Genomic DNA, 26,635 nt, shown 5'->3' on the forward strand with positions numbered 1-26,635 from the left:
GACCGCAGGCGGAGGTGCAGCCGCTGGAGAGGCCCAAGGAAGCGGCTGCAAGAGAGCCGCGGGGGGGCGCGGGGACGGCGCACGGGAGCCCCACGGGCGGCCCTGGGCTGCCAGGGCGAGCGCGGCCCGGCCGCCGTGACCCGCCGTGCGCCGTCCTGCTCCTTCCCCGCCCGGCGCGTCCCCCGCCGCCCCCCGCCCGGCAGACCCAGCCCTCCCGCAGCGCCGCGGTGCCGGGGGGCGGGAGCCGCCACGCTTCGCCCCGCTCCGCGGCTGCGCCCGGGCCCCTCCCGCCGCCCCGCTCGGCCCTCCCCGGCCCTCCCCGGCCCTCCCCGGCCCGCCGGCGCAGGCGCAGGCCCGGGCGCACCGCCCCGCCGCCGGACTACGGCTCCCATCGTGCTCGGGGGCGGCGCGGGGCTGCTGGTCGCGGCTGAGGGAGCTGGGTCGCTGCCGCCGCCCGGGTGAGTGGGGAGCGGCCGGTCGGGGGACGGGGCTGAGGCTGGGCAGCGGCCGTGCCGTGCCGGGCCGTGCCGGGCGGCCCCGACGGGGGTGCCGGGGCAGGCGGCGGCGGGCGCAGCTCTCTGCCCGCTGCCGTAGCGCGGCGGGAGCCCGGCGGGAGGGGCCGCGCCGGCGGCGGGAGGAGGAAGGAGAGGAAGAAGCAGCAGCAGGGGCTGGGCCGGCGGCAGCACGCCCCGATGTCCTGCGGCTGAGCGGGGGCACCCGACGCCGGGGCTGCCTTCCCGCAGCGGGGGGTGCGGGTCCCTTAGCAGAGGGCGCGGGGCGGGGTTTGCTCCGCGCACCGGGGAATAGGCGGGCGGGGGGCTGGGGGGCTGCGGGGCGCCGGGGGATGCTACGGCGGGCTGCGGGGCGCTGGGCGGGCGTTCGCGGCTGGGCGCCGGGGTACAGCGCAGCGGCACCAGCACCCCGCTTTGCTGTGAAACCCGAAGACTGGTCACAGACCTCGCCCGTGGTTTGGTTCACGTAACTTGCCGCTTGCTGCGTGCGGCGCCGGGCGAGGGGAGGCCGCTTCCCCCCGCCCCCCGCTCCCCCGCCGGCGCGGTGCCGGGCAGGGCCCGCAGGGGCAGCCAGGGGATGCGGCCGAGCCCCGGGAGCCCCCCGCGCCGGGCTGCGCACCCACTGTCCCGTGTTCCCTGGGAATCTGGCACACAGACTCCCAGTGTAAGTCTCTGGAAGCCGTCTGTCCGTTTCTTGGCAGGTAGGCGCGAGTTGGGCTGAAAATAAGTGCTGTTCTAGGCAGGTTGCTGTATGCTTTAAATTTGCCATAATATATATTGTACGTATCCTTAGGACTCATGTTTTGCTACTGTGTCAGGTGTACGGAGCTTGAGGGGTGGCCTGTGATGTAAGGGAGACCCAGAAGCTGCCTGCCACCCAGAAGCTTTCCCTAAGTAACATCATGGGAATAAAGTGAATTTCTTCTGCTGTCCTGTTCAAGGCCTGGAAGTTTTGCCGCTTTTCTGTATGGCAACAAATATCTGAACATTTCTATAAACATTCAGGTTTATAGAATGTATATATATAGCTTGCATCCGATGTTTCTTTCTGAATGGAATGCCTGTAGGCAGCTCCTCTGGGAGGAGAGACCGTGTGTGAGTGTCCATGGGCAGTCAGGCTCTTTTGATGAAAATCCAGGTATTGTCAGGAAAAAAAAAGGTGCCAAAGCATCCCTCATCCTGGCCGGTGAGCAGCTCCCGATGCAGAGAAGGAACGGGCAGCTGGACCAGCATCTCTGCCAGAGGAGTTTCTCAGGGCGGGCGGTACCCTGGCACCTGGGGGTTTTGGCTTACCCCGGCCATGTATTTATTTGGGATCGTAACACCTGCCCTGCAGCTAGTCTGATGAGCATGCCTGGAAGTGTCATGGAGACAGGTGCGATGAAGTGCTGCCTCGTGCCGCTGAAGCTGCCGCTTCCGTGCCCTGTGCCGTTTGCCGAACACGTGCTTCAGAGCTCCTGGCACTGTCACCCTGCTATTGCCTGGTGGATGGGTATGTCCGTACGGCCCTGCAGCGTGGGTGACTGGTTTTCAGCAGCAGGCACGCAGGAATAAGGTTGTGTGGGACAGTGCCAACTTGGCAGCTTAGCTGTCACTCGGAGCACCCCGTCTGCAAGGTAGCTGTGTCCTAGTTCTGTGTAGTTGTATACAGGACACATAACAGAGCAAAGTGGGCTTTGTCAGGTTCCAGGTGCCCTCTGATACAGAGGAGAGGCTGTCAGGAACTGGAAATACGGGTGTCTTCTGATTTTATCATGGAAGAATCTTCATGGTTCGTGTAGTTACTCTGCAGTAGCCGTCAGTCCCCCCTCCACTCCCCAGGGTCATTGAACGGACAAACGTGAAGTTGGAGAAGCTCACTTTGCTGGGTATAAAACTTGATGAATTGTTTCTTTGACCAGAATGAAGCCTCGGGCTTGCTTTTGTAGGAAAACAGCCCAGAACAGCTGTTCCTTACTGCCTGGAAAACACAATTTGCCTAAGCTGACAAAAAGCGTAGGCAAAGTTGAGCTGCCACCTGCTGGCTCCGTAAAGCTGCGGGCTGGGGGATGTCGCTGGTCGGTCCCCTGGGCATTGAGCCTGGTTGGCGTACTCTAGCCCAGGCTGGAGGTTTGGAGGGCTCGGGTGGGGTTTTGAGAGCTTTCTGCCAAGAAAAGCAGCGTTGGGCTGTTCAGCAGAGTTATCATAAGGCGTTACAAAAACACCCTAAGCAACCTGCTGGGATTATGTTAATATTTATATTTACTCTTTTTTTTTTTTTTTTTTTAAATGTCCTGGCCTTGGTAAATAAAGATAGCTCTTTTAAGTGCAGCACATTCTTCCTAAACAGTTCTGTATAGTCTTGCACAGTGGAAAATAAAATTGTTGCCATCTTAGGGGTTCCCGGGGGAAACGCTCGGATTAGGCTTCTCCAAGCAGCTGGGATGGTCTGGGGCCCTGGCTGTGCAGGAATGCTGACAGCCCCGCGGACCCGCCTGCTCCGGACCCCCCTGCTCCAGGTCGGGGTCACCCAGAGGCTGGGTGGAAGGAGGCTCCAAAGGAACACATGAGATTAAAGTGAACTCTGCGAATGTGCTGGCCAAAACCGGCTGGGTTTGTTTTTCATGATGTCACTTCCATTTTAAAATCCAAGTTACGGAAACCATTTACAGTGGACTTTAACAAGACTGTAGTTTCCTGTTTGCAAGATATTTCTAAAGATCCTGTTAGGGTCCCAAGAAATTTTGTTCTTAAATATAATAGAAATTCCTAGGGAGTGAATTTTTGAAAGAAAATTGGAAGCTAGCTATTTTTAGTATCTCTTGGTTTTTAAAAAAATATTTTTGGAGAGGAGAAAATCAAAAAAATTACAACTTTTCGATAAGACGTGTGTGAAAGTTGCTTGACAGTCTTTCATGGGATGATTCAGGTAATTATAAAACAGCCTGAAGTAAGGTTACTGCTGTCTTCTAGTCTCTTATGTGACTGTGGAGTTGCTACAGTGAAGAACTTGCTTTACCTTATGGTTATATATCTGAGAAAAGAATACTAGCCCTTTTGACTTTTAATGCATGTCATGTTTTCACAGTGATGCTAAGAAGGAAACTTAGAAGAAAACTAGCTCTGCCTATGAGAAAAGTGCAAAGTTATTTGCAAAGCCAAAATTGGTGGTTACAGTTTTGCCTACAATTTCGCAGTAAGATGTGCCACAAATATTCACAGTCTAAGTAACTGCTTCTTCTAAACCTTGTAATTTGTAATGCACTCACATTACAAATTACCTTTCTGCATGCTGCACTGCTACAGGGAGTGAGGGAAGGCAAATACAGTACCAAATGTGTTTAATGGGAGGTGAAGGGGCTTGTTTGATTAGATTAGGGCTTCGGCTGGCCTTTGTGCCCTTTTTAGGCAATGAGATTTCTTGACACCGTGTTCTAAAACCTGACTTTTAGCACGTTACGTACGAGTGTCATATATGCTGTGGTTTTTGTAGGGAATGTTTTTGAAAGTTGTTACCAAGCAATCTCTGTGTAGTACAGATATGCTAACCAGTGCTACCATCGTAACTTTTTAAGGGTGCTTCATATTAAGTATGCTGTTGTATTTTAAAAAGTACTTTTGATTGACATGTATTAGAAAATATGTTGAAAACTCTTTACATTTAAATTTGCCAGGCTACATGTGCTTCTCTTCCTCTCGCTGAAGTGAAGACTCAGTTACAGAAATAGTGGGGTTTTCTGCTGTGCTGCTTTATTTACACATTTTTTATCTTTTTTGTCTTTTTTTTTGTGTCTGAACACTGTAGCTCAGGATTTGAAATGGCTACTTTTATCATATTATAGAAACAAGTGAGACTACAGACTATAGGGCTATGACCTGAACATTAATTAATGTATTATAAAGGATGAGTAGTTTTCCGATGTAAAACTAAAACATACCCATGCAGTGAATAAAAGGTAGTTAATTCTGAGTGACAGCTTTGACCTGAACATTAATTAATGTATTATAAAGGATGAGTAGTTTTCCAATGTAAAACATAGCAATGCAGTAAATGAAAGGTAGTTAATTTTGGGTGACAGCATTGTACAGCAATACATGGAGAGGAAATGCAGCCTACATGAATGTAATGTATGGTTATGCAGTGCTACTCTGCATCAGAGCAAGGGGAGCATTATTCTGCAGTATGCCATCTACTCTGCTCCATATAATTACCTGTTAAAACTACACCTTTTAACATTTGAATGCAAATAGACATGCAGAAATGTGGTAAATAGCAGTGTCTTGATGTAGGATACAGATGGTGCAGCCTGGTCACAAGCATTGCAGTGTAATCAGCTGCAGGAAATGTTTTTCCCTTATGATAGTGTGTAATGGCTTAAACTGTAAGGAAGAGCAAAACATTAAGGCTCCTGGAATGAGAAGTTTGCATGCAGATTGTGTAGCTTCTGCTGCAGCTATCAGCTAATTGTCCTTCAGCTGTTGTGCACCTGAAGAAACAAATGCCATGAGACTGTGAAAACTGTCGAGGTGGCGTGCCAGGCCACAGAGACACCCCTTCAGTTACTTTTGGAACACAGCTTTGAAAAACCATGGGTGTGCTACCCTCTGCATTTTCTGCAGCCATTAAACCTGGATGTTCTCAGCTCTGTAGCTTCTTGCAAAAGGTTCAAGCTCTTCCAATATGCTTGGGTTTAGTTCAGAGGAAGCCAGGCGGTGTTCTTCTGACATAGTTTGCCATGAAATTGAGAGTTTCTTCTATTTTTTGTTACGTTTGAGAAAACTTTACCTAAGTTGGTAGTTCAGCTTTGGAATTATGTCCTATCAATGTCAGCTGTGGTTTAGAAGTGAGCTCTAGTGTTTATATCAGTAATATTTTTTAAAAGCAGACATGCTGAAAATAGCTGTAAATGTATTCCTCATTTAGGTATAGATATTGTTAGGAACTGAAAATTTACCGTTCTCGCAAAGGCGATTGTTAAAACCAGATTTACTTCACAGGTAAACCTGACAGAATGGTGTGGGTGAACCTTTATGCTCACGTCTGTTCAGTGTCGCTGAGTTATAATATCTGTGTGTAACTGACAGCCAGGGAGACCTTTCTTGATGTAAACAGCTGAGGTGAAGGAATCCTGTAAGCAGGGTTCCGTGTTTTAGCGTGTATATACAGCCCTTCTGTTGCCTCTTGAGTCGAAGGAAAAGCTTTAAATTGATCTCGTTTTGAAGTACAGTCTTAAGTGCAGGTTTGAGGTAATACAGTTAGTATACGTGGTGTGAGCATCTGCGCTGAAGTGTGGGTTACTAGAGAACAAAAAACGTTTGCTGTACAGTGTTGAGCGCATGTATAGAGCTGAGCAAGGGGTTGGGGAGGCTCATGAGCCTGAACATATGGATCTAGTTTTTGCTCCCCAAGTACATGGTGGACACTCTCGCTTACTTACAGGGTCACTCAAGTCACCTTTTTGTGTCTGCTCAACTTGAAGCGGAACAAAAGGAGAATCCGAGAACTTCGATAAATGAGAGAAACCAACTTGTCTGCTTCAACCCTGTTGTGATTAGCTGTTTGTTTTGTCCAAGCCAAACGCTCAAAAATTGTGACTGCTAGAAAAAAAGGTTCCTTGTGCTGTCCTTGTCCATGAGAAGTACTATATAGACTGCACATCTTCTGAAGGACCCCAGTTTCCTCTAAGTATAATATTTAGTGAGCAGTTACACAGTCTGTTCTGGTTTGGGGTTTTTGTTTGGGTTTTTTTTTGTAATAGGATTGACTGGAGTGCTGCTACTTAGGAGCTGTATTCTGTAAGTCTTTCTTCAAGGTATTTTGATTTTCCTCAGAACAGAATGTTACTTCAGTGGTAGTGCTATAATTAACTCAGAGGCAAACTTCCTTTGTTCCCTCTGTACGTAATAGGCAGGGATATGAGTCAGTAATAACCAATTAACTTGTTTGTAGTGAAGTTCTCCTGCACCGCCCTCGAACAGCAGCAGCAACAATAAATGTAAAGCATCTTAACTCTTCTTTTGACTGCAATATCTGTGAAAACCAATGGCATTAAGATGGGCTCACACATGTAGCTTAGTTACTGATGGAAAAGGGCATGGCAGCACAGGATTCTTGTCAGTGGAGAAGCAAGGTGTAGACAGCTTCCATGGGCTGTAACCAAGAGTAACAGGGAGATATGGATACTGGATGAAAAAGCCTTCCTTTCAGAGATGTATTTGGAGGTTGAGGGTGCTTTGTAGTTGGGATATTTACCTTAACAATGGTTATTTCTTTTTAAAACCTTTTTTAATAGATTTGGGTGAGAATAAGAATTGGGTTTTGAAGGGTTTGAGCAACTTGCTACTGCCCAAGTCATGACACTCCCATTTCGAAAGGACTTGGACAAGTACAAAGATCTTGATGAGGATGAAATTCTTGGCAAACTTTCAGAAGAAGAACTGAAACAACTTGAAACTGTGTTGGATGATCTTGACCCTGAGGTAGGTATTAGCCAAAAGAAATTTTATTTTTTCATTTGTTCAGAAACTAATCTGAAATAAACTGAGACTGATTTTTTACTTGTACAATATATTTTTGGACAGTTTTTTCATAGTCTGCTAATGATTTTATTTACAGATATATATATGTATATATAATGTTTCAACTGTTTATTTCCTGTTTGCAACGTGACTGCAACTGTAATAGAGGAAAATGGAAGAAGACATTGTTAGGAGGAGCCTTCTGGGATTTATTTATAAATAAAAATTGGTTCTAGTCGTGTTCTTAAAAAGAAAGTTTATTTAGAAAGGCCTGTTTAAATTCCCTGTTTCCAGTGTTGTCAGGTAACCAGCCCTTTTGCATCCAGTTTTAGTTTTTGCTTCAACCATTGGAGTTTGATGGAAGAGGTAGGGTACTGACCCCTTCTAAAGAATCCTGGTCCTGTATCTGGTAGTCTATACCTATTCCTGTCCTCGTGCTGACTTTGCCAAGAGGAGGCAAGTAATTACTCAGCTCCTGAATGATTGTCAGCTTGGGGTATTGAATAAGGACTACTTTAGGTTTCTGTTATAAAGAGCTGAATTGTGTCCTCTACTGCAGCTAACGTCAGAGTCCAGGACTTCTGTTTTCACCTCCTGATTCTCTGTTCTTGCTTTAATAGTACTAGGATTAAGTTTAATCCTGCTGTTCAGACATCACTTAAGAATACTGTGATCATCTATTTTGTGGCAGTGCAAGCTATTCCTGATATTTTAGTTGGCTTTGGCTTTTATAGACATTTTAACAGAGGAGAACTGGCAAAAGTGATTGGTTGTCTTTTATGACAGCCTGAGTTTCTGTAAGCTCTGTTCTTTCCATGCTAGTATCCTTGTGTGTGTTCAGTTTTGTTTTTTCTTTAGCTGAAATATGTTGATGATCACAAAAACCACCCCATCTTGAGTCAGGCCAAAAGTAGAAATACTCTATGTTAAAGGCTGGACGATAGTAGAGGCAGTTTGTCTTAAAGACCTAGAAACATATGGATGTAAGTGTTGGAGAAGCAGTCTCTTGCTGAATGTCTAAACTGTAAATAGCTGAGCTGTATTTACTACTACTCATTAAACAGTGTTCATTCTAGAAAATAAATGCAAAGAAACTAGTGAGTCTAGTGCTGGGAGCTATTGTACTTAAAGAATTGCTTCAGTCCTATTCAGAGTGCAGGGTGCTCTGTTTTTAATTGTATTCTTGGTGTATAAAGAATAGATTATCTTGTATCCTCCCCTGCCCCAAAAAAAGGACGTTGGCAAGGGATCAAAGATTGCCTAAAAAGTATGACGTATCAGGTTTGAACCTTGGGGAGAGAGGGAGAAGGAAGAGGGAAATGAAACTAAATGGGTGTTCACTCAGACTTTTAAAGCTGTACTTATTTGCTCCGTTTTGTTTTGCAGAATGCACTTCTGCCTGCAGGCTTCCGCCAGAAAGACCAGACTGCTAAAAAGGCTTCAGGTCCCTTCGACAGAGAACGACTCCTGGCATATTTAGAGAAGCAGGCTCTTGAGCACAAAGACAGGGAAGACTATGTGCCTTTTACAAGAGAAAAGAAAGGTAACACCACCCTTTCCGGTGCAGGTGGTTATGAAATCTCTGAAGAGGGCTAGCCAGAACAGCTGCGAACCCGTTTATTGAAGCACTGGCAGCTCTAATGCTTTTTTAGCTCACAGTCTTTCCAAATGAGTGCTACTGTGCAGGGGTGGGATGCTTCCTGTTCAAGCATTTTGTGGCATTGGGCCTGGTGTGCTGTTTGCATGTAGCACAGGATGGAAATAAGACTCAAAGATATTATCAAAGATTGCAAAGTTCTGATAGGGATGGTATCCTGGAAGTAAGAGCTACTCCTGATTTGTGTCAATAGTAACAAATCCTGTTGTGGCGCCTGTGGCTTATGCCCTGTAGTGCTGAGTACAGATAGCGATGTTTGTAATGCTACGCTGAATTTTAAAAATAGCAGTAGAATGATGTCATAGTAGATACTCAATAATGTTCAAAGATGTAGAATGACAAGGCCAGGCAAGTGGTGTATGCAGTCATGTTGTCTTTCTGTTATCCTTGCTGGGAGGTTTAATAAGATTGCATAGTTATTATTAACCAATTACATAGTTAACATCACAAGAAGTTTTGAAAGCTGGCAGTGGTTTGTGTTCTAAAAACCATGGAGGCATTGACCTAATGAGTGGACGCATTACTAAAGCCTGAGGTTTTAAATCTTTGTTTTGGATTGAGTCTTCTCCTTGACTTGATGGGAAGCATTTCCTTTTTCAGGAGAAAATTAAAAAAGAATGTGCATGAATTTATTTCCCCCCCCAAAACAAGAGTTCCCAGGTTTGTTGTGCCTTACTAAGCATTATTGGTAGGGACAGAAACTTCCACCCCTGTGCTGGGCACATATGCACAGGTTTTTAGCTGTCGACGCAGTGTTTGTGTACTGCTTGTGATCGTAGCTTGCCTAAACCTTCCCCAGCATCACAGCAGAGCTGCTGTAGTAAGACTTCAGTAAATTGTTTGGTAAGTTGTAATCCAGCTGCCAGAGATGTTCCTTTCTTCTTAAGGGTTTGAAAGCCTTGAATTCTACTTAATTTTCTGGTGTGAATCATTGCTTTTTTCAGACTTGAGTCTTCATTCATCTGCTGGGTTTGTATGTATGATTGTGATTGTGGTGTATATTCAGTGAAAATTTTATTGCGGGTATTTCTATTTTTTCTGCCTGTACCAGTAGCTGTTACTTGACAGCATTGGTCTCTTTTTCTTTTCCTTGAAGTAATAGAGAGACTTTATAATGTATGCACTGTATATGATGTACTACCTCCTTAATACACCGTGTTCTGCCTTATTTGTGTAGTTGAGCACCACTTCCATTGAGAGATGGTAACTGTGATGCTCCTTTGCTGATGAAGGAATGGGAGTTTGCTGCCTGAATCAGTAAGACTAACAGAGTTAAGGATAACGTGATGTATTGGATGTAGAAGGCAAAGGTACCTATAGCACCACGGCCCTCGTGGTACCTCTGCTGCTGGGAAGCACCTGCTGGTGCCCTGTTGGGCTGTGTAGTGTGCCGCTGCTTCCTCCCGCGTTCTGCTTCTTGCCTGACATTTGCTAGTGTATGCTGGGTTTTGTGATTGAGTTCAAGTATATTCAGGCCTCGTAGCTAGTTTGGGGAATCCCTTGCAGCCCTGCTAGTTTGTGCACAGCCCCTTCAGGATGTGAGGCTGGGCGTGGAGGATTGGCTCTAGTTAGCAGCACTTCTGCTGAGTATCAGTGCTTCATTCGCATAAGCGGCACATGGCAAAACTATTTGTTTGGGTAGATAAAATCTGTGAGAATCATGTAGAAAAACAGAAGGGTCCAGCTGTAACGCAGATCTTGGTTAAGAAAGATGTCATGTCCTTTATGTAATAAAGTATTACTAAGTAGCAGTCTGTCTGGATGTTGCAATATGTCATACCAGTTTAGTTAGTAAAATTTCCCATGTATCTTTAAAAAACCCCAAACACTAAACTTGCTATTTAATAACTTTTTCTACCATTTATTTTAGTACTGTAGAAGAAGAGAAAATAATATGAAAAATGAAATGTAGCTTTCTTTCATTAAAACTAAAAATGTGGGAACAAATGTTTACTAAGGAAATTCATGCTCTGTTAGATGGGCAGGAGGAGGGAAGAAGGCTAAGCTGATTTTGTAATAGGTGAGGGATAACCTTTTCTTTTCCCCTTATGAATATATCATGGTTCAGCTTTGACTTGCGGCTAATGTTTGTAGCCATTTTGCACAAAGTGGCAAACCTATGCAACTTAATCCTTTAAATCAAGAAATCATGATCTTTATCTAGATGTAAAACTTGGGAAGGGAGTAGAGCAAAACTTAATACTTGTGTAGGATGTTTTTTATCTAGAGGGAGCTTTTATCCTCATGTGCTTTTCTTTAATATTAAAACAAACAAACAACTAAACTGGCTTATAATTTTTATGTTTGGTTAGGTAAATGTATTTCTGGAGAAATGCTAACAAATTGTAGAATGGGGTAGGTGAAAATCTCACTTGATTATCCTGTTACTTCAGAAGAAAACTGACAATCGTGACCTTCAGATCTAGAGGGTTTTTGGGGAGACAGGTGGATTAGAGTTGCAGCTATTTTCTTGGTGCTGTTTTTGTGGGTCAGGCTTTGCTAAAATCATTCTGTGTGCCTAGCTGGTCTCGTTGCTTTAACTTGATCTAATTTTTTATTTCATGGAGTAAGCAGGGGAAAATGCATCCTCCTCTTTCTCTTTCCTTTTCCTGTTTTAGTAGAACTAATGTCTGCATGGCAATTTGGCCTGCAGGTTTATCAGAGAAACTTACCCTAGGTTAATTTAATAAGCATCCAGGCTTGCTACTGGTTCCTGGTAACCTTGTTTCCCTATTACAGCCTGCAGGAATATCCTCTCTTCCGTTTGTCCCAAGTACCTCATTTTGGGGTAACATGCTGTTAAAACAATGTTGCTTCTCTTTCACTGATAGATGACGTGATTTCTCCAAATCTTTGGAACCTTTTTTTGCTGTGTGCTATGAAATGTGGAAGATCTGAGAAAATGTTAAGTGCCCTGATGTGGTGAGATGAACAGCGCTAAAGAAATGCGAAGCTTAACAATCCCTAAATCATATTCTGTTGCATTTTTCCAGTGCCTGATTTTGTTTCTAAAAGCATTCTTAAAAACATATTTTGTTTTAAACATGATTTAATGACTTAAGTCACATTCTGTTCCAATTAAGTGTTGAACCATACAGTAAACCATTGTTCAAGAGATTCATGAGAGCAATGTGGTAATAATTTCAACAAAACTAGCTTTGTCTCAATCTGTGTACGTAAGTATGTCATAAAGATTTTACAAGGCGTACTGCAAGGAGAAGGATCTCTCATCTGAACAGTGAAGCGAGGCTGCAGGCTGTTGCCCTCAAGTGTGTTCCACGCATCTGACCAAGTTAGATCCATGCTTCTCACTTCTCTTGGAACAGCAAAAGACGAGAATTATTGCACTTGAGATAAAAACACATCTAACGTCAGTAATGTACTTTGTGCTGTATACTGCAAGGCGTTAGCAAATTATTACGTAAACTAAGCTTTGCATTTCTACCCTTTGCACTCTCCTATTGTGATGCCCTCTTCCAACTTTCCCTCTACATTCCTGCCAGGGTATATTTGTTCTGTGTAGATTTGCATTTCGTGTAACTTCTGCTTTAATGTTGGTTTGGCTGGGTTTTTATCCCTGCTCTGTCATCCAGAAAATATTGTTAGGCTGAAACTCTAGTCACCTGGCTAGAGCTCTTTTGTCGCTGCCCTGCTCAGTTGTTGCTCTAGATTGCCGTTTGTGTTTGTTGCAGCAGGATTTGGGACGTTGTGTATGCCGTGCTCTCTGTTTGCCTTTCAGTCACTGGTCTTTAAAGGATGTGTATTACATGTTGTAAAATGAAGCTAATATCCTGTAGGAGCTTTGGAGAAACAAGTTGTCAAATTGACATTCCCCATACAAGACCACTAGAACAAAATAACATGTGATACTCTAGCATTAATGTAAAACAGTTTTCTAACTCACTGCTATGTGGCCTGTAATCAGATAATGAATAACAGTACTCTTTCTACAGTAAGACACTAAGTCACTTGTAAGCTGAATTTAAAAAATTAAATTGTATTAAAATTTACTTACAAGTCAGTTGATGAACCTAAGTCTGTCACGTGGTAAGAATTAGTGATTGATGAATTGTAGATTGCATCAGTTTCTAGGTTGATGAAACTTTAAGGAACATAAGATACAAGGGGTATCTCAGGTGTTGCTCACTTTTCTTCATGAAGTCACTGACAAGACGAGCTTGTATTTGGATGTCCTCAGGTGACACTTGATTCCTTCTCTGCAGAGTACCGCAAAGTGGATTTTAGACTTTCTTCTGATCGGCAAGTTGTGGCCGTCCGCTGCCTGCTAGCATGGGGGTAGGACTGTGCGATATGTGAGGACAGTACCAGCAATGTGCAGTGCACGGGCACACTGAACAGACCTGATTCCTGCAAGATTTTCAGTCCCACCTTAGATGCTGTGAGTCTGTTCCTGAATGTCTGGGGCACTTCAATAGCCATCGTGCAGCGTTTCTGCCTGTTGAGCAATGCGACTGTGTGGAACTTGGAACTGGAGGTTCATTCTGTAGCATAAAGCTTGTAAATTAATCCTGGGACGTGCATCATTTAACATGTTAGCTAAAGGCACAGAAGACCTGAATATATAATTATTACAGAAATTATGTGACATCTCTGAACATCTCTGAAATTTGCCTCTTCATGTTGTATTGCTTAATCTTTGCAGCGTCTTTGTTGGTGAAAAGGAGGATGTCATGTTCCTTCATGCAATCAGATCCCTGCTATTGGAAATGTTCCACTTGAGGGCCCAGAAAGCTATTAATCTCATGGGCTGCACAGATGTGTAGTGGTTTTGGTTTTTTTAAAATTTTTTTTCCCAAGCTTACATTAGTAAGAGAGGGAAGGGAATTGCCAAACTGTCCTGGCAGCAGGCCTTGAGTTAGGTCATTGTCCCCAGAGACACAGGGGTCTTACAGTTTTTGAAGTAAGTTTGTTAACAGCAGTAGGGAATAGGGAAAGACCTGCTTTGGTACGTGCATTATAAACCTCTGAACTCTGGGCTAGAACGAGATGAAGCCAATGGATGAGAGATTATATACACAAGGGTGTGACCTGTTCTATAACAAAAACTGCTCCTGACCTGGTTCATTTGACTGGAGTTGGCTGCAATGAATATTTCTGGAGGGGAGTGGCTTTTAACATGTTTGCTTCAATAAAAACTGAATATATTTCTCTCTCTCTTCAGGTTATCTTAAGAGTCAGGCATTTAAAGATAAATCTAGTCTCACTCTTAGGAAGCAAATGTTTAGAACCCGAAGCTCCTAACCTATGAATTTAAGAATTAAAGTAACATCAGAAAAAGTAGTTCTTTTTTGTGAGTACTGTGTAATGAACCAGGCAGGGGGCTGATCTGGGTTGAAGCACGTTTTAAAAAAGTTGCTTTTAATTGAGATGAGTTTCTTTCCAGTGCCTGCTACCTCCTGCACTGATGTTGTACATAGGATGACATAAATGATGCCATAAATAGGATGACATTCTCTCCCCAGCAGTGATGCTGGTAAAAGAAAATGGGGGTAGAAATGTACTGTATCAGTTATAGCAAAATAATCTGAAACGTTTGCTACCTAAGCCTTCAGTTCATGAAGGTTTTCTTTCGATCCTGAAGCACCACAAACGTAGTTTCTTTTGCACTGTCCATCAGTCCTGAGGTATGGGTGGTAATGCCTGTCAGCTGCTTTCAGCTACTGTTTGTAGTTGGTACAGTTATGTAAGGAGATTTATTTTCTGCTTCTAAATATGGATAATGACCATTTATACAACTTTCCAAAGAGATAGCAACCCAGGAACAAAAATACTGTGTTGCTAGCAACAGATCTTGATCATCAGACTTTGTTGTCAGAGAAAAACCTGATATGCTTCTTTGCTAGCCTGTGCTAGTGGTAATGCATTAAGTTCCTTTAAAAAGAAAATGAACCACAAACTATTGTAATCTGGGATGGGAATTTGGAGAGAGAGAAAAGGTGGATGTGTTTTGTTATGCCTGTGTCTGCTGTGGGGCACAGGAGCTGACTTCGGGCATTGCTTCCCGTGGTGGAAAGCAAAATCCTGCTTTGTTGGAATTTCCTAGAAATAAAACTGAAACATCCCTATAAAGCTTCTTGTCATTGGGAGATATTTAAAAATGCTAAACTTAGACTTGGTCCAAACATGTAACGATACATATGTATGTAGTCCGAGGAAAAATATCTTAGGCTTCTGGCTTCTGCCCAGCCGGTCTGATTCTTGTGCGTGATGGGTTTTCATCATGTAATTGGGATGAGCTAGGGTGATTCATGTGTGGAAATGTTTTTTAGCTATGAGTATGGAAGAGGGTGTGTTCCTGAATTAGCACTGAGACTCCATAGGAGAATTTAGTGCTGCTTCCTACCCCAGGAAATAACTGAAGGAAGTTGGAACCCCTTTCCCACAGCTCGCTCTGCTGATAGCTCAGGTGACTTGGAAAGTTTGAAAAACTTTGAGTAACTGTTGAGATTACATTTACAGTTTTCTAGTTGTGAATGACTTCTATCAAATGCATCAGTTTTGTTCTCTCATACCGTACTGGCGCTTTTATTTACCGCGTTAATTTGTCCTGAACCTAAGCACCCCTTACCTCTCCTGGGTTCTTAGCCAGTGGTAGACTTACTTGTTTCAAAAGGCCAATTCTAAATCATTCAAATCTGAACTGTTTTCTGAATAACTGTTAGAATAGCTTTTTCATATTCTGGTTTCTTACCCTCACTTTTCAGCTGAAGATACACGCAGGAATTTTGCTGACTACACAGACCTCTATTTATAATGCATGTCTCCTAAAATAACTTTTCCCATTACCTGTCTGTAACGACTAAAAAGTCGGTGCAGGATACGGTATTAGTTCTGCTCCTTTTGCCATTGAGTTGACTGTGACCTTTCTACGTTAGAGAAATCTGTTCTCTTGGGTTCTGCTGTTCACAAACCATGGCTTTCTCAAGCAGCTCAGGCATCTCCTTTTTGACTTTAAAACTGGGTTAACATCTGAAATCAGAAATATTGTGTATGCTGTAAAACTGCAGTGAATGCTCCCGTCCATGATTTCAGATGATTCTTTGGTACTCTATTTCTCTGACACATACAGATTACAGTTCTGTCTGGGTCTCTTTCTCCCTTGAGAAGACACCAGTCACCATTCTCTGGTGATACTAAATTTTCCTTACAGGTGTTTTTTCTATGCTGTTTAAAATGTATAATGGAGGCTTATATAATATAAGATTTATAGACACCTGAAAATCTGTGGTAAGTAATGTTATACAACTGCTTATGGTCTTTCCTCATCTCTGACTTGAAAGAGCAAACAGAATAAACCTCATTCTTCTATGCTGTCCTTGGTGCTCTTCTCAGGATTTACTAAATGTAATATGTATTTCTTAAGTATAGAAAAGTTTAAAGATAAGTAGCTATATAAGACAAAGTAACATCAGACTTTTCTTTTTCTTTATGCCAGGGAAAATATTTATCCCCAAGCAAAAGCCTGTACAGTCTTACACAGAAGAAAAATTTTCTCTGGATCCAGAACTGGAGGAAGCCTTGACCAGTGCCACAGACACAGAATTAGGTGACCTCGCAGGTTAGTGTTTTTTGAAGTTTGAATGTACTGTGCGTATTTAGACAAGAAAGATCTATAATTAATGTGGTAATGTATTTGCTGGCTGAAATGTGACTATAGGAAGTTGTAGTTGTGATAGAAACTAGATCACGTTATATGCCAGTTTGCTTGTAGTATATCAACTTTGTTGATTTATGATCATTTATAGGAAGGTAGATTATTTTGGCCTGCAAAAAATATCTGATTTTCAAACTCAAAACCTTTACACTGATTCCTCAGACTGGCTGATTTTTGAGGTGTGCTTCACTTTTTCTTGCATATAAGAATGTTGCTATCTGCCTGTATTCCTAAAGCTTCAGTCAAGAATTTTGTGACTGAGCCGCACCTTTAACTTTAATGCTTGAATCTGGTGAGATCAAATCTTTCAAAAATGTGAAAGCCAACTAAAAAGTCTATAATTAATTATTTTTTTTCTACATTTAATGAAGTTATTAAGAGATTGAATGGCTTACTGTACTGGTAACCTGGGGTTTTTACAAAAAAATTATTATTTAAAGGATCTCTGCATCTGAGCTGAATTAGGAACAAATTGTTTTTTTGCTTTTTCTTTTTTTCTTTTTACAGCTATACTGGGAATGTCTAACTTGATAACAAACAATCAGTTCTGTGATGTAGTAGGAAGCAGTAATGGGGTTGACAAAGACAGCTTCTCAAGTAAGTGTGTACGCAAGTGCTAGATAAATGGGTTTTGTACTGCGTGCTGTACTATAGCATTAACTATTTCATGTTGCACTAGCATTTTTTATAGACTGTTCAGTCTTGAGTTGGAAATGTGCGTGTCTATAGCATTGCTGAGTTCTGGCAAGGGTAGAATTAAAATATATGTACACTTAAATCTGTCCTGCTGTTAAGTCATGTTTTAGGGGATAAAAGTAGGCATAAACATGCATTTGGGTGTGTTGGTGTCTAGGTTTCATGTTTGTGTTTGTAATTCAACTCCTATGTGCTTTCTGAAAAAAGCTGGTACGCAAGAAAAGCAGAAAGGCTGTGAGGACGTTTGGAAAAGAATTGAACTTTGTGAAAATAGGGTCAGGGGAGGATGGTATGCTTTTTAGGTGCAGGAGAGATGTAAAAACTGATGAAATGGTCTTTAAATACAGTAACTATTTAGTATGTGTATCATTTATTCACAGTGAATGTATGTGACCTGTGTGATTACAATTAAATGTCTTTTCAGATATAGTAAAAGGTGAAAAAATGTTGCCTGTTTTTGATGAACCGCCAAATCCCACAAATGTGGAGGAGACACTGCAAAGGATTAAAGATAATGATTCACGTCTTGTTGAAGTTAATCTAAATAACATTAAGGTAATTACCTGAAGTCTGCAGTAAATATGTTGCTTTTTCTCAGTAGAAGACACTTTAAGCTGCAAAACAATATATAAGAGCATGATAGGCTTATTTTAAGTACAGCAGCCTTTCTGCTAAATGCTGTGGTGTGTGTAATCTCAGAAACCTGGAGCTAAACCGATAAGCCATCTTGGTTTCTTTTGCCAAATGTGTACTTAAAAAGTCTTAGATTTTCTTACTGCCAGCCCAGCTTTCTGTTTCTGCCAAGTTGGCAACAGTTCCAGCAGTTCACCATCCTGGAGTTAACTACTACTTTGAATCCTTTGTCCTCGATGAAGCAATGTGCTCTCACTTACTGCTATTGCAAACAAAGTGATATTTGTACCTGACATCCTTCTAATTCTCTTACAAAAGAGCTGTCAGCAGTTGGGGCCGCTTCTGCTCCTAAGTGTAACAGTTGTGCTTTTAAGTATATATGAGTGAAAGAACACACAACTATAGCACTTCTGACTTAGAGCGCAGACGGCAGTGACCGGCTGCTAGCTGCAGCCTCTCTAGCAGCCTAGGCTATTGGTGGCCCTTACTAAAGGAAGAAAATAAAATACATGGTTTAAGAATATTGTACAATAGAGAAATGCTAGCCAAAAGAAATGCCTAAAAAGGCAAGAGAACAAAATTTTTTATATAATAAACTGAGGAATTTGCTACCATAATTAATGTATCTAAAACTATTCCTTGGTTGCTACTACACTGTAAAAATCACCAAACTATAAATTGGCACATTCTGGAATAGGACACGCTGAATGAAATGCCACTCTAAAGCTCTAAATCTTTTCCTGTCTGTAAGAGGTCAATTTGATGTTGATAACAGAATATTCAGTTCATGTAGATGTTGCTCAGTAACAGTTCCAAGATAGCAAAATATGTATTTTTAACACTTCTATTGTGGCAATGGCATCAATGTAGAAAAGATGACTTCGCTTTATAGAGCTGGTGACTCTTAATAGCCATTGCCTCTTAACGTATAGCTTTGCTATATGTGTAGGCCTTTACTGTGATACTGCTAGAGACCAGCAATATTATTAGAGACCAGTTAATATTATACTACGTTTTACTGTAAAGAGAATAAGGTAATGAAAGAAGTTGGGAGGGAGGGGATAAATTTGTGTATCTCAAGAGAGTGAAATGCTATTTTTATTTCAAGAACATACCAATTCCAACGCTGAAAGAATTTGCAAAAGCCCTAGAAACCAACACGCATGTGAAGAATTTTAGCCTTGCAGCCACCCGAAGCAATGATCCTGTCGCTGTTGTAAGTACTCCTGCTAACGTGTTTAAGTGGGGGTACAAGGGAGGTGAGGATGGGAGGACAATGGTAAGGAATTGAATTGAATCCTGTTTAAATATTTGGAGATTAAAACAATTAAATTCCATTACACTGCAAAGTATGTTTTCTTCAACAAACCTCTGTTGTATCAAAGTCGGTAAATGATTACAAGCTGATTAATATGCAGCAATGCATCAGTTGAATGAGCATGAGAAGAGTGAGAATTCTTTTTTCCCAATCCCTTCCCCCTATTTTTCATTTTGCTAACCTCCTTCCTGTTTTTCTGTTTTTCCTAAGTGTATGGTTTCTGATGTTCATTCCACAAGCCAATAGTATATTCAAAATTAACTGTAAAAGAAGCACACTGGAGGACTGAAAAAGCTCATAATCTTTTTCAAGAGTTTTCAGAGTTTTAATTGAAGAAAGTTGTAGAATAATTGCTTCTTTGACCTCCTTGCTGCCAAAGATTGACTTAAAGCATTGGCGTATAAAGCATAATATTAGACCAGGTATCTAGTTTGACATGACTGAAACTGAAGTATTTATCATCTGGTTCTGTTTTTCTTATGTTGAATCAAAAGCATAACTTTTTTATTTGCAAATATAGAGGTAAGAGGACAGCACTAACTGTTTTTCCGGGACAATACTTTGAATTTGTTTTAATTTCAAATTGGAAAGAAAACTTGTTTGAAAGACTCCATTAAATGAACATTTGAAAGCTTTGTTTTGGGTCAATTAAAAAGTTCCTGTTCAGTAGAACTGAAACTCTTGTAACAAAAATCTCTAAAGGCTTCTTTTCTTGGGTGTGGCTTTCTTTGGATTTTGCATTGCGACTTGATAAAAAAAATAAATGTAAAGGTTGTGATTTTTATGACAGTAAAACTCAGCAGTTGCCTATTCTCAGTTTCTTATTTTCTCCAAAATAAGATCAGGTATATGCCATTTCCATGAGTGCTTTTAGCTACGTGCTGGTACTGTGCTTAGAGCTTTGCATTTTACTTCTTCCTACCAAATCTGTAGTCACAAGCATTCTAAAAGTCAGATCTCCTGTTTACAAATTAACCGTATCTAATTCTCCATTCAGCTGACTTAACACCCTTTCTTTGGCCTTTACTTAGCAGCTTGCATTACTCATTGTATGCTGTGAAGGCTTACAAAATGGAATTGGTCCAGTATGCTAATTTCAGATAATTTATATTCTGTGTAGCTTTTAGTTTGTAACAAGAGAAAGGCAGGCCTTTTCTTGTCTAAATGCTATTAAAAAGAGGAATATAGATAATGCCTGGTTGAAGAGTCACTTCACTGTCAAACAATAAATGAAAACCTGCAAAGTTACACCATGCATCTGTGAACTTGTTGCTCCTATTGAACTAGTAAGTGGAAATGGTTATCACTGTGTCCTGTGATGTACTGTAGCAAAATTCAAAAGTTTAATGATGCTTTCTTGCATTCAAAGGCTCTTGCAGATATGCTGAGAGTAAACACAAAATTAAAAAGTTTAAATATAGAATCAAACTTCATCACTGGAGTTGGAATTCTGGCACTGGTCGATGCACTGAAAGACAATGAAACATTGACAGAGATCAAAATTGATAATCAGGTAAGTGAGGTGGTGGTAATATCATAGTTAAAATCAGTCTATCCTAGTTGATAGAATATTTTTAGAAGGCAGCTTGTAATAAACTTTCAAAAATATTTTATTTTTAACTATCTTAACCCTATGAATGATTGTCCTTAAGATTCTCAGAAGCATTCTGTTGAAATGGATTCCTAGTCACTTCTGTGCTTGTTTGTGCTTTTAAGTGCACAAATGTATTTTATGGCCTTCTGCCTTTTAGATTAATCAAAGCGAAGCAAAGTGTTTATTGACTAATGTGATGGAAGTGTTCTGATCTTTTTTAGGGTGAATACACATAAGCTCTGTTGTATTTCTGTACCTTTCATTTTAACAGAGGCAGCAGCTGGGAACTGTTGCAGAAGTAGAAATTGCCAAGATGCTTGAAGAAAACACCAAGATCCTCAAATTTGGATACCACTTCACGCAACAGGGACCTCGAGCCAGGGCAGCTGCAGCTATCACCAAAAATAATGATTTGGGTAAGACCTGTCAGTAGAGAGTGACTATTAAATGAATGTACAGGTTTTAAAGGTGTCTGGTTTTCTGTTTGACATAGCCAGGATCGCAGAATATGAGTAGATTGGTTTCAGAGTTCTCCTGTGCTTTACTTCTGCTCTTCTGTTGCTGCTTGATGGCCTCCTTTTATTTTGTTGCAGGGTGTTCAGGTGTGTGAGTTGAGGATTTTTATTGTGGTCTAGAACAAGAACATTCAAATTCCACATGAGTTGTGGCAAGGAGAGGGGAAAAATATTTTTATTTTTATTCAGATAAGATTCATTGTTTCTGTAAAAGAAGTACTTGATATGAATATTGAAGGATATCCTCTTTAATGCCAGTACGCCCAGTTTCATTTGGATTGCTTAAGCAAGGAAATGGAAAGTACTGTCATGTACAGAGGCTGGGACTGGATCATCCCTTCCCTTCTAGTTCTGTTCGTGCACAGGTCCTTCCCTGCCTCTCTTAAAGATAACTGGTAGCAGTGGCATCTTTATTTGCTGCAGGAAGTTTTGTTGGAGCTCAGCTGTTAGAATCCAAACTAAGTGGACCCACAGAATATTCATTAATAATATAGCATGTGAATGGAAATAATTTATATAACAACGTCAAATACTTGGAAGCTCTCAAACAAGATAATGTGGTCCATCTATTCAAATAGAATTACATTTTTAAACTCTATTTAATTAAACCTATTGGCTTTAGGTGCTTTATGGTAATGATTGCACATCTCAGCAGCATGCAAATAGGCCAGGCAGTTTAGTAGTAGTAGTAATAGTTCAGGACTACATTAGAGAGAATGACATAGGAAATCGAAATTTAGTTTCAAGATCTGCTTCCCCTCTTGGGTAAAGTGTAAAGTGGAGGAAAACAACTCTGGAAGAGACAGAAGAGGAGTAACAGAGCGTAGAGAAGAATGGCAGTCAGGCACTGCATAACTGTTTCTCAAAATGGATTCTAAACCAGTTATTTTTTCATTGTAACACTTCAGGTGTGTCTACTTTCTTTTAAGGTTTGTCTTTTCACTAGTTCTCATTTTAGTGTTTAACTGTTGGAAATCTATGCTTCTATTGATATCTTGCCTCTTGTTCTTTGCTTTCTTAGTCTGGAGTATGAGAGTAAAAGTTTCTGCAAATACCTTTTCATCTCTCCAGCCCTGAAGCTACAGAGACAGGTTACTCTGAATACCCAGCTGGGTATTGAGCACTGACAACTGAGATGTTCAGAGTCTCTCATTTCTGTCTTCGTACGTTTCTTCTAAAACAATAGTCTGTATCTTCCTTCTCGCTTGTTTACACTGAATTGTGCTACTTCCCTTTGTCTGAAACTGTGTACATGTTGCTTTTAACTGCATGATTGGAGAAATCAAAGGTTGGAAGCTCTTCCATCTGTTCTTGCAATCTGATGAAAGCAGGTGTGCATCACTTCTGTCACCGATGAAAACAATTTGGATTCAAATGGAGATAAGTCTATGGGTTACTCTCCAAGTGAGCAATACATTTGTAAAGGGTAAAATTCTAGTGTGATTTTATTCTGATTGTTTCTTTAGGCTGTTCCTAAATCATTTCTTGAGACAGGAAGAGGGAGGGGAAACAAAACAGCTTTCCCTCGATTATTTTGATTTGAAGGTAAAGAAGATCAACTCAAATTACAAATAGCGGTAAAACTACATGACTTCCAAAGAGTGGATTTGAGAACAGAATCACTTTCTTGTATAAATGTGCTTGCTCGACTATTTTAAACAAAATGGAGACGCCCTATGTAATTTCTAAGACCCTTAGCCTCGTTTGCTATGTCTACACAGAAAAGGAAAATGCAATTTGATAGGGAAAAAATAAAATAGCAATTAAAAATACTACAAGTATTGAGCAAAACTCCAGTCATTCAGTCAATCTTGCATATTAAGTCTAAACAGCATGTGAGCTTCTAGCAATCTTATTCACAAAATTTTTTTGCTCTTACGTTTTCTAACAATTAAATATTTTTTGTTAGTAAGTAGAATGTTTTAGGCTATTGACTGTAACGTGGTTTTGGTTTTTTTTTGCCAAGTGTATACATAATCTTAGATATACTGTGCAACTCTTGTACTGTTTCTTTTGAAGCCACGCAACCTTAATTCTCCACCACTAGAAAATTGACATAAAGAGTACTGGCTAAATCTGCTTACCAAACATAAAATGATTGTCCCCCACAAGTCCTCCGTCACAAATACTTGAAGCTGTTCATGAATAAGGCAATAAGCACTGCAAAAGCATAAGCTTAAAGTGATGGATAATACTAAATGTTATTTACCTTAAGTTGTACTCTGTGAAACTTTTTGTGGCAAAGTAACTGCTGATGGTGCAGAAATGTGAAAAGTAGTTACAATGATAAAAGAATAAAACTTTTTTCTCTCTCTCTTGTTACAGTTCGCAAGAGAAGGGTTGAAGGAGACAACTAGCAGATGTTGTTAACAGAACTGTGGAAATTTCAAGGGTCGCCAGGGCACGGTCATCACCGTCTGCTTTGGCAATCTTGGACTACACTTACCTGGGTTAGAAGGGAAAAGACTGGAAAACTCCATTCCTTTTAAAGCGAAGCTATATTAATAATCTGCTGGTATGCATCACGTTTTTCAGATTGAGACACAGTAACTGCACCAGTCTTTGTACCATAGTTTTTGATTGTTTTTTTAAGAACTTTTTTGTATTTCAAGGCTTTGGCTGTGCTTTCTGCTAAAAATATAATTGCAAATCAATGGTATAATTGTCTGTAGTCAAAGAATGGGACATTCAAGATCATTTGGCAGATAATGACCCAATTGAAATGTTTGTTAGAAAATCTGGGGGTGCTTATTTACATGGAGGGGTGTGTATATTCTTGAAAACAATGTGTTAGTGATAAGGGATTCTTCACACAACAGTTGGACTCATTGTCTAGAGCTGTTCAGCCTTGTTCATATGCACTGATGAGAAATCTTTCACAGCTATCTTATTTTTAATTCTACTTTTTTTTAGAAGTTTTATTAGTTCTTGATACTGTGATTAAGTTTAAGACATCCTTTAAACCAAACAAAAATAAATTGGCCAAGGACTTCTCCCAAGAGGTTTGAGGGACTAATAAAAAAACAGAACCCTTGGGTGGGGAGGGAAAGGTGTAGGAGCCTTGCAAAAGGACAGTTTTTCTTTTGCACCTAAAGCTTTAAAGTCTTTTTCAAAAGGTCCCATAACTGTATCTTGTTCTGTATCTAAACTGGATATGTTTTTAGGCTGATTTCATGTGTTCATTGGCATTATTTAGTTTATATTCTTTGTTTAAAAATCCTTACCTACGTTGATAAGTATCCACTTCTCTAGAAGTAGTGGACATGCATTTTTTTATAATTCTATATAGTCCTGTACAGAAAAAGAAGCCTTAACTGTAAAACCACTGTTGAAAGATGCTGGCAAATGGAAAATCCTTTTTTTCAGGCTGTTGCATTAAGCTATTAGTACTTCATATCAATCTATCATTTTTTAAATAAAGCAATGAAGTAACACTTTTAAGAAAGGATTTTTCTGTTGTGCTTATGTCTTGCTGTTGAAACACTACATAAAGTGTGAAGAAATTAATATGCAGTGTCGAATCTGTAAGGTGTAGTAATTATTAAAGTATTTAAAGTTCTGTATCTAAGAAAACTAACAAAGCAACAAGAATCACTTAAACTTCTGTACATAATCACAGTAGACTTCTTTGAAATAATATGAATATCTAGAGGTTTTTTGGTGTAGGTCTGTTTGGACTGTACTGTACAAAGTTTGCTCAATGTTGTCATGAGACCACAAAAATGTTCCAAAGGACTGCTTGGCTATATTCAGAGCAACAGAGAATTCAAATGACAACTGTTTTCATTGAAGGATCATAATATGGTGAGCATTTTATGTATAGAATACATATTGGACTGAGATTTTTGCATCAGGTTCTATATACTATAAAAATTTCACAGAGCAGCTCTCTCGACGCTGTGCCCATGTCGTAATTTGCTGCAAATCTGGTTTTGGACCTTTAAAGACAGGCTTTATTCCGGAGGTGACTTTGGATTTTACTGCAACTGTTCAGAGAATTTTAAACTATGGTGCCTTCAGTGCGAACGTACATAACTGGTTTATGCTTGTGGAAGAATGTTTTTTTCCCCCGTTTTCAAAATCAGCCTTTTATTATAATTACAAATGAATGTGTTGTCTGAAAAACAAGTCAGAATTCTGTTAAAACCAAAGACTATACGTACTGTAACACTGAAAAAACTAGAAGTGATCTGACTAGTAAGAAAAAGGGCTTCTTTTGGGTTTTGTCAATTTTCAAGAACTTTTTAGATTCTGAAATTTAACTTCTGATATAGTATGCATAAAGTCACAAGTTGAGTGTCTTTTTAAAGACAGTGCTGCATAAACATGGCCAAAGCATGTCACGTGCTGAGTTGCCTAAACCTTTATTTTTTATTTGCTAAGCACCGTAATAATCTTGTGTCAAAAAAACAGGCTGTACAAACAAATGTCTTCATTTGTTGAAGGGCTGCATGTTCATGGAATCTGTTCATGTATTGTGATTCTGTGATGATTTATTTTATCATAATCTAACAATATCGGGCAGTTAGCTCCTACTGACGGAGAATAATGACAGGCTGGATTATGGAAATGATAGCTGAAATCCCTGCCTGCCTTTGTTAAATCAAGTTTAGCTACTTAATGATTTCTATTCCAAAGGCAGGGGCTTTGGTGTGACTCTCAGGTGCCCTGTCACAGGTGGTACCCGTGGACATCAATAACTGGTTTAACTCTGCAGACAGAAGCTAAATCTGTGACCGTATGTCGGCACGTCCAGGACAGGTATCTACTGCCAGAGAGAACTGGGGATACTTTCGACCAGAAGCATTTGGGCCTCCACGTTGTTGCAAGACGAGGCATCGTGCATGGAACAGTTAATAACAATCACTTTTGCACCTCCAGTGTGTATCCTTTTTGGAATAAATGAAGGAATTCTGTCTGTAGACGGGAATCACACACGGTCTCAGCAAAGCGAACGCCGCTGTAATGCTGTCAGATGTAGTGACGTCTTGTGCGTGACTTCATTGCTTCCGAGTGCAGAATGGCATCGCTCCGGTAACCGGCTACCACAAACACAGGGGCTTTTTCCCCAAAAGAGGTGATGCTTTTGTCATCCTGATTATTTTCCAGGTGTAATGCAGAAGTCAAACGGAACAAACAGAACCAACACCCGTGGTTCAAGCTCAGCATGGAAAGGCAGCCTCTCTCCCAAAGCAAACTCTATTTACTGTTGTATGTTAAAGAAATAAGTCATGTTCTCTCTGCAGCTCGCGCAATACTGTTTGTAAGCTACAAACGAGCAAGCGTTCAAATTAAATTTCCATTGAGGAAACACGGACAGAGTGGTTTGGCTTATCAGCACTACACGCTGCCGGATTGTAAACGCGTCTGGCAAGGTTGAAGTACCGTGCTCAGCTGGGGGCTTGGGGGTTCTTTCAAAAAAAGTCCAAGCAGCAGGCGGGCCTGCTTACGGCTCCCCCGGGCCTTCCTGGCAGAGCGATACTTGTTCAGCGGGAACGGGAACGGCTGGATGGTGCGGCTGCCGGGGGGGGCTGTGG

The 26,635-nt window shown here is 41.0% G+C and overlaps 1 protein-coding gene across 3 annotated transcripts; it reads left to right on the plus strand.

Moving 5' to 3' along the window:
* The first annotated feature begins 342 nt into the window (after nucleotides 1-342).
* Nucleotides 343-26,409, plus strand: LOC121091112 (tropomodulin-3). 3 transcript variants are annotated; one of them, XR_005828826.1, is made up of 11 exons: nucleotides 343-458; nucleotides 6,785-6,971; nucleotides 8,397-8,553; nucleotides 16,124-16,246; nucleotides 16,850-16,939; nucleotides 17,463-17,593; nucleotides 18,780-18,887; nucleotides 20,359-20,502; nucleotides 20,855-20,999; nucleotides 23,424-24,902; nucleotides 25,776-26,409. XR_005828826.1 is itself a non-coding variant. In XM_040600345.1 (10 exons), the coding sequence occupies exons 2-10, from the start codon at nucleotides 6,846-6,848 to the stop codon at nucleotides 23,453-23,455; spliced, it is 1,056 nt and encodes a 351-aa protein (XP_040456279.1). In that variant the 5' UTR covers nucleotides 343-458; nucleotides 6,785-6,845; the 3' UTR covers nucleotides 23,456-26,409. The 3 variants fall into 3 exon arrangements, 2 of the variants coding, with proteins under 2 accessions (XP_040456279.1, XP_040456281.1); XM_040600345.1 differs by having other exon boundaries at nucleotides 23,424-26,409; XM_040600347.1 differs by lacking the exon at nucleotides 343-458 and adding an exon at nucleotides 730-749 and having other exon boundaries at nucleotides 23,424-26,409.
* Nucleotides 26,410-26,635: the final 226 nt, after the last annotated feature.

Source organism: Falco naumanni, chromosome 7, assembly GCF_017639655.2.
Source record: "Falco naumanni isolate bFalNau1 chromosome 7, bFalNau1.pat, whole genome shotgun sequence".
In the NCBI taxonomy this organism is placed as follows: domain Eukaryota; kingdom Metazoa; phylum Chordata; class Aves; order Falconiformes; family Falconidae; genus Falco; species Falco naumanni.

Coding starts and splice junctions, on each gene's coding strand:
- LOC121091112 (XM_040600345.1), top strand. CDS start 6,846: ATGACACTCCCATTTCGAAAGGACTTGGACAAGTACAAAGATCTTGAT. Junction 16,940..17,462: donor TGACAAAGACAGCTTCTCAA/GTAAGTGTGTAC, acceptor ATGTCTTTTCAG/ATATAGTAAAAGGTGAAAAA. Junction 17,594..18,779: donor TTAATCTAAATAACATTAAG/GTAATTACCTGA, acceptor TTTTATTTCAAG/AACATACCAATTCCAACGCT.